This window comes from Fukomys damarensis, unplaced genomic scaffold (assembly GCF_012274545.1).
Source record: "Fukomys damarensis isolate Sample0158 unplaced genomic scaffold, DMR_v1.0_HiC HiC_scaffold_28, whole genome shotgun sequence".
Taxonomy (NCBI): domain Eukaryota; kingdom Metazoa; phylum Chordata; class Mammalia; order Rodentia; family Bathyergidae; genus Fukomys; species Fukomys damarensis.
The window spans coordinates 36,982,817-36,990,714 of NW_022900940.1; the positions used below are offsets into that span (position 1 = coordinate 36,982,817).

Below are 7,898 nucleotides of genomic sequence, written 5' to 3' on the forward strand. Positions count from 1 at the left end.
CAAAAAAAAAAAAAAAAAAAGAAGAGAGTGTACATACAAGGAGGGAAGCAGGCAGAAATCAAAGCCCTCTAGGTGCAAGGCCTCAATAAAAACACTATGTAATAGCCGGGCATGGTGGCGCAAACCTGTAATCCCAGCACTCAGGAGGCTGAGGCAGGAGGGGATCTCTGTTAGAGACCAGCCTGGGCTACATAGTGAGTTCCAGGTCAGTCTCAACTACATAGTGAGACTCTGTCTCAAAAAAAACAACAAAACAAAACAAAACAAAAAAACCCACTATGTACATTAACTCTTATAAAAACCCATTTAAATAGTTACTTTTATGTCCTGGTTTACAAATGAGATGACTGAGACCAAAGAGGCCAAAGTAATTTCCTTGAGATTACAGCAGTACAAGGATTCAAAAGAATCTTTTCTGTATATCATCTTACCTTGAAATAATCCAGTATAACATCTTCACATGTATTAAGGGAATAAAATTTAAAAGTTGAACTGAGTCTACATTTTTAAGGGCCTCAACTGTACAATTAAATATTTCAGACTATATTCTATAGTAAGTACAACTATAGTAATTAAGGGTTTGGTTTTTTTTTTGGCCTTTTTGAGACAGGGTCTCATTATGTAGTTGAGACTGACCTGGAGCTCACTATGTAGCACAGGCTGGTCTCGAACTCCCAGCGATCCTCCTGCCTCAGCCTCCCGAGTGCTGGGATTACAGGTGTACGCCACCACACCTGGCCTTAAGGCTTCTTAAAACAGGAAAAAGGCATAAAAAAAACTGTAACAGAATAATGTCCTAGAAGACATTAGAGTAGAGTATGGTGGTCAGAAGTGGGGAGCCACTGTAACACTGTGGTGGCAACAGAAAAAAACAAGATTCAGGGAAAGAAGACAAATAGTTAAGACAACACAACTATTAAATGTAAGGAAGATATACGATTTGGAAAACATACAGGCTCAGTGAGTGTTTGGGAGAATGATGGAACAGTAAACATGTGGGAAAGTCAGTATAACGTTCTGGTTGAAAAGAAAATTAGGCATTGTAAAAAGTTATTGTAATGCAACAGCAGAACATTCAAAAGGAAACTAAGCATCTAGAAATACAGGTTCAGAACCTGCAAAAATGGATTCACAACAGACAAGGCAAGAAGGGAAACTGGGTACTTGAGGAGAAGGGAAAGCATACAAAACAGTTGATGCTAGAAACTTTTTTCTTGAAATAGGGTCTTACTAAGTTGCCCAGGCTGGCATAAAATTTTCAATCCTTCTGTTGTGGCTTCTTGAGTAGATGGGATTAAAGTGTACCACAACACCCAGCTGATGCTAGTAACTTAATTGAGCAAGGTTCCTAAACTCCAATAAAAGAAATCACAGGTTCCACACCTGCCAGTGTTCCGTCTTAGGAATAAAAGGTAGGATGCAGGCATCTGTAGTTTTACAAAGTTCTGCAGGAATTCTGGTGCACAGCATGGGTTAAGAACCAATCCCCTCTTCCCCCCCACCAATGAACCAAAGAAAACTGTCAAGCCATCAGAAACGTTCCCTTGGTCAATCTGGTAAAGTTAGTACAGTCTGTATTCAATTTTGTGATTTCCCCTAGCAGCTGGAAAATGGAAGTTGGTAAGAGCTCTTTTGAAATGGGCCGTGACAGGTTCCAAAAAGAAAGATAGAAGACCCTAGAACTGAAGTAAGAAGAACAATTTTTTTTTTTTTTTTGGTTTTTGAGACAGGGTCTCACTATGTAGTTGAGACTGACCTGGAACTCACTATGTAGCCCAGGCTGGTCTTGAACTCACAGTGACCCTCCTGCCTCAGCCTCCCAAGTGCTGGGATTACAGGCATGCGCCACCACGCCTGGCAAGAAGAGCAAATTTAATGAAATAGATTGTACAAATGATTAGCAAGAACTTTAGTAGTAATAACAGTGCCTGGGCCTGAGCTGAGCACTTTATATGCACTCTTTCAATGTTCACACTGAATACTGCCACAATGTAAACATTAAACACTGTACCACAACCCAGTAAGTTAGTAGTAAAATCATGATACCCATATTATAAGATGAAGAAAAAAGACAGAGAGCTAAAAAAGACAGCTAAGTGACGGTACAATAAAGTAGTAACAAGGAGACTGCACATTTTCAGATCTCATGTTACCCTTGTGAGGATTAGGAAGGTTGTAAAAATCTTCGTTGTGATACTGACAGAAAGAACTTTCATCAAATGGTAGAGGATGATTCATGAGACATTTTAAAGTTTATTCAACTAATATGTGGCAGGCTGAGTGTGGAGATTCTATAATGAAGACAGATATTGGCTGCACTCACACATCTTAGAGTTTAATGAGGGAGGCAAACATATAAAAGGGAAGAGTGCAAGGGGCAATAGGGGCGTGGAGGAGGCACCTTGTTAGCCTTTGGGATTGAAAAGGGTCTCTAGGGCTGGGGATTTGGCTCAGTGGTTCTGCTGCCTGCCTCGTAAGTACAATGGCCCAAGCTCGATCCCCCATTACCAAAACAAAGAAGGGTCTCTAGCATAGAAAAAAGCATGTGCAAGGACTTGAAGGTCAGAAAAGGTAAGGTCTATTGTTGGGAGTAAAGCAATTTAGTATAGTCAGAGCATAAATCCAAAAGAAGATACCACTGACCTTGCTCATAACAGGTCCTTTGTTCATACAGACTTAACTAAGAAACAGATATTGGAGGATCTAGGATGATGATCTAACTGGAGTTATGTATAAAGTTTATAGAACTAACTGGCCCAAGCTTTGCAACAGAAGTTTATTGTAATGATGTGAGACTCAAAACTCGGGCTTTGAGCAACTAGTAGGTGTGGAAACCAGTGAGTGGCCAGTAGTTGGGTGGCTAAGTCATAGCTTCATCTCTTGCTTTTTTTTCAAAAACTTATTAGAATATATACCTATTTGTTAACAATGATACCTTTCTTTCTTTCTTTCTTTCTGTCTTTCTTTCTTTCTTTTTCTTTATTTGTACCAGGAATCGAACTCTGGACCTTGTGCTTGTGATGCAGGTGGCAGAACCACTGAGCTAAATCCCCGGCCCCAATAATGATATTTTAAACAGGTTATTTTGTACATGCCTAACTAGTGAAATCTGCACATATGTTAGCAATTTTAGGCTCTACTTGCCTTATGTAAACTAACATTTCATTATCTCATTCTTTTATCAATTAATGCCTAATCATTCTCTGGAAAATGTAAGCCATGAAAACAGACATTCTGTGAAGGACAGTATAATAGTAATTCTCTTCTCTGTGCGTTACACACAGTTGAGCTCAATGTTTGGTTTGGTTTGGGGGGCGCAGTTTGAGACAGGGTCTCACTATGTAGTTGAGATTGACCTGGAACTCACTCACTATGTAGTCCAGTCTGGTCTCGAACTCACAGCAATCCTCCTGCCTCAGCCTCCCGAGTGCTGGGATTACAGGTGTGTGCCACCACGCCCGGCCTCAGTTGAGCTCAACGTACTGTCTGCTGAGTTACCTACTCCCAGAGGTGCATTTTGGCAACATGAGGTACAGGACCATCCAATATAGTCTTGTTTCTAAAATGGTCATACATAAGTTGAATTCTCTTAATAAGGAGTAATTAATATTTTGCATCAAAATTCAATCTTTCTTTTCTGGTTTACAATAGTAAATGGTAATTTCTAAGACTATTCACATTGAAATCAAAACCTAATTTCCTGAGGAAGCCAACAAAACCCAGTAAAAATACTGCTACTGCTGTAATACCACTGAGAATATATACACAAATACAGGCATGAACATACAGACAAGGATATCCATCACCAGCACCACCACCACACCCACATCTACTATGCAAAATGGCAATCTGATGAGTGTACCACCAGGTCAGAGTATGTTCAGAGGAACAAAAGGAGAAACTTGCCAAATTGTTCCACTGTCCATGTTAAAGTGTGATGCTGCACACTTTTGGTTTTGATAAGCACTACTAGCTGCCTGCCTACCTCCATTGCTTTCCCTCTTATTTCTTAACTCTGATTTTGTTTGGAACAACAATGTACACATCACCTAAAGAAATAAATCATAACCAATCTATGTCAATAATGGATCTCCTTCCTCTCCTTTGCCAAGTAACTTCCTATGCTTCTTTGCAACTATAGGTAGCTATGTATGTGACCTATTCGTGTGACCAGTGAGACATAAGGAGAAATACACTGGAAGCATTCTTTTAAAGACTTCTTTCAATACACAGAGTCACACAGGGCATTTTGTCTCCACTTCATTCCTTTTGCTTGGGAATACTGGTATGACAAAAATAATGCTTGAGGCTGCAGGCCATCCCCTTTACAATACAAGCAAAAATCATAAGAAACCAACATATTAAGGACAATTGATCCTGAAACCCTGATTATATAAATGAATCAAGAGAATAAACACTGGACCTAGCAACCTCCAGACTTTTCATTAAGTCTCATTAGTCTCAACACTGTATTACTAATAAACATCCCATGGTTTAGGCTAATCTTAGTTGGTTATTACTACAGCTATCTTCTAAATGACATAATAGTGCTCTGTTTGCATAATGTGATGAAAAATATAAATAAATTAGTAATTAACATTTCAGAAATTAAAAATTTTAAAAGCAATAGGGGAAATGGCAGATTTTTAATTTCCCACTGCATATATATAAAATGTTGTATTTAATTAGCTTCTACAAGCATGTAAAAAGTACATACTGTTTTTTAACATTAAGTAAGAAAGAATAAACAATCTTTTTTTTGGTATCAGGGATCAAACTCAGGGCCTTGAACTTGCGAGACAGGCACAGTGCTACCGAGCTACATCTATCCAAGAATAGACAATTTTAAAAAGACAAATAATGGGAAAATTGATCCATACCCGTACCTTTCCGTGTGTTTTCTGTCACATCTACACCAAACTGGATAACGTCACCAGAAAGAATTTCACATGGTGGACTTTCTTCAGAGCCTCGACTTAATCTCTGGCTATTTATAAAGGTACCATTACTACTTTTAGTGTCTTGAAGATAAAACTGCAAGAGAAAAAAAAAAAGGAGCCAAAGATTAATAGCAATAATTTCAAACTTTTCTTTTAAACTAGGGTTGATGAGGTGGGCTTTTTCCATTATCACTTCCAATCATTTCAGCTAATGTATGAAAATAAAACCCTAAAACTGGATGACTTAAAATCAAACTACATAAAATGGTTGCAACAAAGCTAGAAAACAGCTTGTCAGGTCCATAAAATGTTAAACATCAGGTTAATATGACTCAAGAAATCTATTCTTTTTTTTTCTTTTGGTACTGGGGATCGAACTCAGGACCTTGTGTTTTCAAGGCAGGCAGTGGAATCACTGAGCTAAATCCCGGCCCTCCATTAATAAATTTTTAAAAATGAGACTTAAGACATGCAGGGATAGGGGATTCAATTTACAGGGAGAGAATAGAATAAGGGCCTCATTAGGTTTTCTGGCTAGAAAGAGTTAAACTTTACTGGGGGAATTCCTCTGGGAGTAATTAAAAGGAAGGGGAGTGGGAAGGGAAGAGGGACAGGGATGGGAGAAGAAAGGGGAGGGAAGGAGGAAGGGAGAAAACAGATATGGGAGGGCACCAAATAGCACAAATGGCATGAGGACTTATATAAAAAAGATCAGAGGGAGGAGAAGGAGAGCTGACAGGCAGAACAGGAGGAAACCAGATGCTCAAAACCAAGATAGCCAGCCACCTCTCCCTACCTCCAGTAAATTGCAAAAGACAACAAAAGGGGAGGGGCATACCTAAAGGTAAATAACTCTTATTTAATATATAAAAATATATACACACATCCATGCATATACAGTTGTACCTTGGTTCATGAACTTAATCTGTTTTATGATTTTGGAGAAGATGAGCATGTTTGTGTTTGTGTGGGAAAGATGGCCATGGTTGTGTTTGACATCGGATGCAGTTTGCAAACAGAAACAATTTTGCCAAATGCTCCTTTTGTGAACCAAACTGTTTGCAACCAAAAGCGTTTGTAAACCAAAGCACCACTGTGTATATATTATATGTACTCTCACTCTGGGTCACTATGTTACTGCACTAGATACACAAATATACCCTTATTTAAATCACTAACTCAAAGCTGCCTATCATAAGACTCCTCCTAGTCAACCCATAAATCCTGGAGATAAGGTCCGATAAGGACTTATGTTACTGCACTAGATACACAAATATACCCTTATTTAAATCACTAACTCAAAGCTGCCTATCTATAAGACTCCTCCTAGTCAACCCATAAATCCTGGAGATAAGGTCCGATAAGGAGAAACAGGCAAGGAGAAATCAAACAAAGTCACTAAAAGGAATTTGCACAGAGGCAGGGATGCCCAGTTTAGGGTTCTGTGGCCTGGGATCCATCTGAAGACAGCCCAGACAGCCAATCAAATCATGACAAGTTCTAGTACCCACCTAGAAGGAAGGGTCCCTAGAACCTAATAAAGAACAGGATCAAAGGCCCGCAGGAATCTAACCTTCCAGGCTCCCTACCCTTCCCTGGGGCAGATTTCTGTCTTTGGTTTTTTTCTTCCTTACAAACAAAGCATCTTCCTTTCTTAAACTCTGTCCCTCTAATTCCTTTTTAGTGCTGAGTTCACAGTGCCGGTAAGCTGCTCATTTGGCCCATGCTCACCCCCAGATGCAACAGACACATTAAACACCTTTCCAAGGAGCTAGGGAACATATCAACAAGGACTCAACAGGATAAAAGCCCATTCATACTAATCTTCATATTTCATTTATTTTTCACTTCCCACAAGTACTCTTTCAAAACACATCAAAGACTAAGCAATTTGCAGAAAATATGAATATGACTTTTCATTTCAGTGATTCCAAGGTGACAATTTAAAGGTTACTAGGCCATCTATGAAGAACTTGTTCTCTGTCTATAATTAAAAATAGACCAAATGTTACTTTGGCTAGCTATTAATTTGCACATTTAATTAAAGACCATTAATAAAATGTGTTGATATTTTATAAGTCCATTTGAAATTTACACATCTTAACTTTTCAAGTCAGGGTGATAAACATAGGCAAAACAATCTAGCAGTAACATTTATCCTCAAAATTCTGTCTGCACTGAAACTTACTATAAAGGGAATTGTGGTTTTTTGTTGTTTTGTTCCATAATAAATATATTCTTGAGAAATGTGGCAATAACTGGATTCTAATTTAGTTATGTGTGCCTAGGCAAGTAAAATAAAGGAATGATACTAGATGTACTGTGGTTTTAAAACTTCAAGTACTGATGCATTAGTGGGTTGTTAATTTAATGAATTGCAGTGGTTTTTTTTTTTAAACAGAATAGAAACAGTATATAAAAGAAGGTTCAGTATTGTTCAGCAAAATTTGTTGAAAAACAATTTTTTAAAATATATGGGCTGGGGATTTAGCTTAGTGGTTCCACTGCCTGCCTCACAAGTGCAAGGACCGAAGTTGGATCCCTGGTACCCCCTCAAATATATACAATATATTATTAATATATAATTAATATATATTAATGTATTGACACTTCATATCTGTAGTTCCTGTATAACTCCAAAACCATAACAATTCTTCAAATTAAAAAATTGTAAGTCAGGCAGGGTGTGGTGGCACATACTTGCAATCTCAGAACTCTGGTAGGCTGAGGCAGGACGACTGAAAGTTCAAGCCCAGCATTAGCAACTTAGTGACTTAGTGAGATTTTATCTCAAAATAAAAAACAGGTTGTGGATGTAGCTCAATGAGAAGGCTCTAAGTTTAATCCTCAGTACTGTTCCCACCATAAAAATATGTATGTGTGTGTGTGCGCATGCCTGTGTATTATATACAACAGTATGCAAATATATAACATACATTATAAATATTATATATATAT

At 38.2% G+C, this 7,898-nt stretch overlaps 1 protein-coding gene across 24 annotated transcripts in view; it reads right to left on the reverse strand.

Moving 5' to 3' along the window:
* Slmap (sarcolemma associated protein) overlaps positions 1–7,898 on the reverse strand; it is a 140,755-nt gene that overhangs the window by 78,482 nt on the left and 54,375 nt on the right. For 15 of the 24 annotated variants that reach the window (XM_010612753.2, XM_010612751.2, XM_033756942.1 and 12 more), the window contains exon 2: positions 4,887–5,034. In XM_010612753.2, the coding sequence (XP_010611055.1) occupies positions 4,887–5,034 (148 nt within the window). Of the gene's footprint in view, positions 1–4,880; positions 5,035–7,898 lie in introns of all 24 variants that reach the window. The other 9 variants (XM_010612750.2, XM_033756933.1, XM_010612747.2 and 6 more) reach the window with 1 other exon arrangement.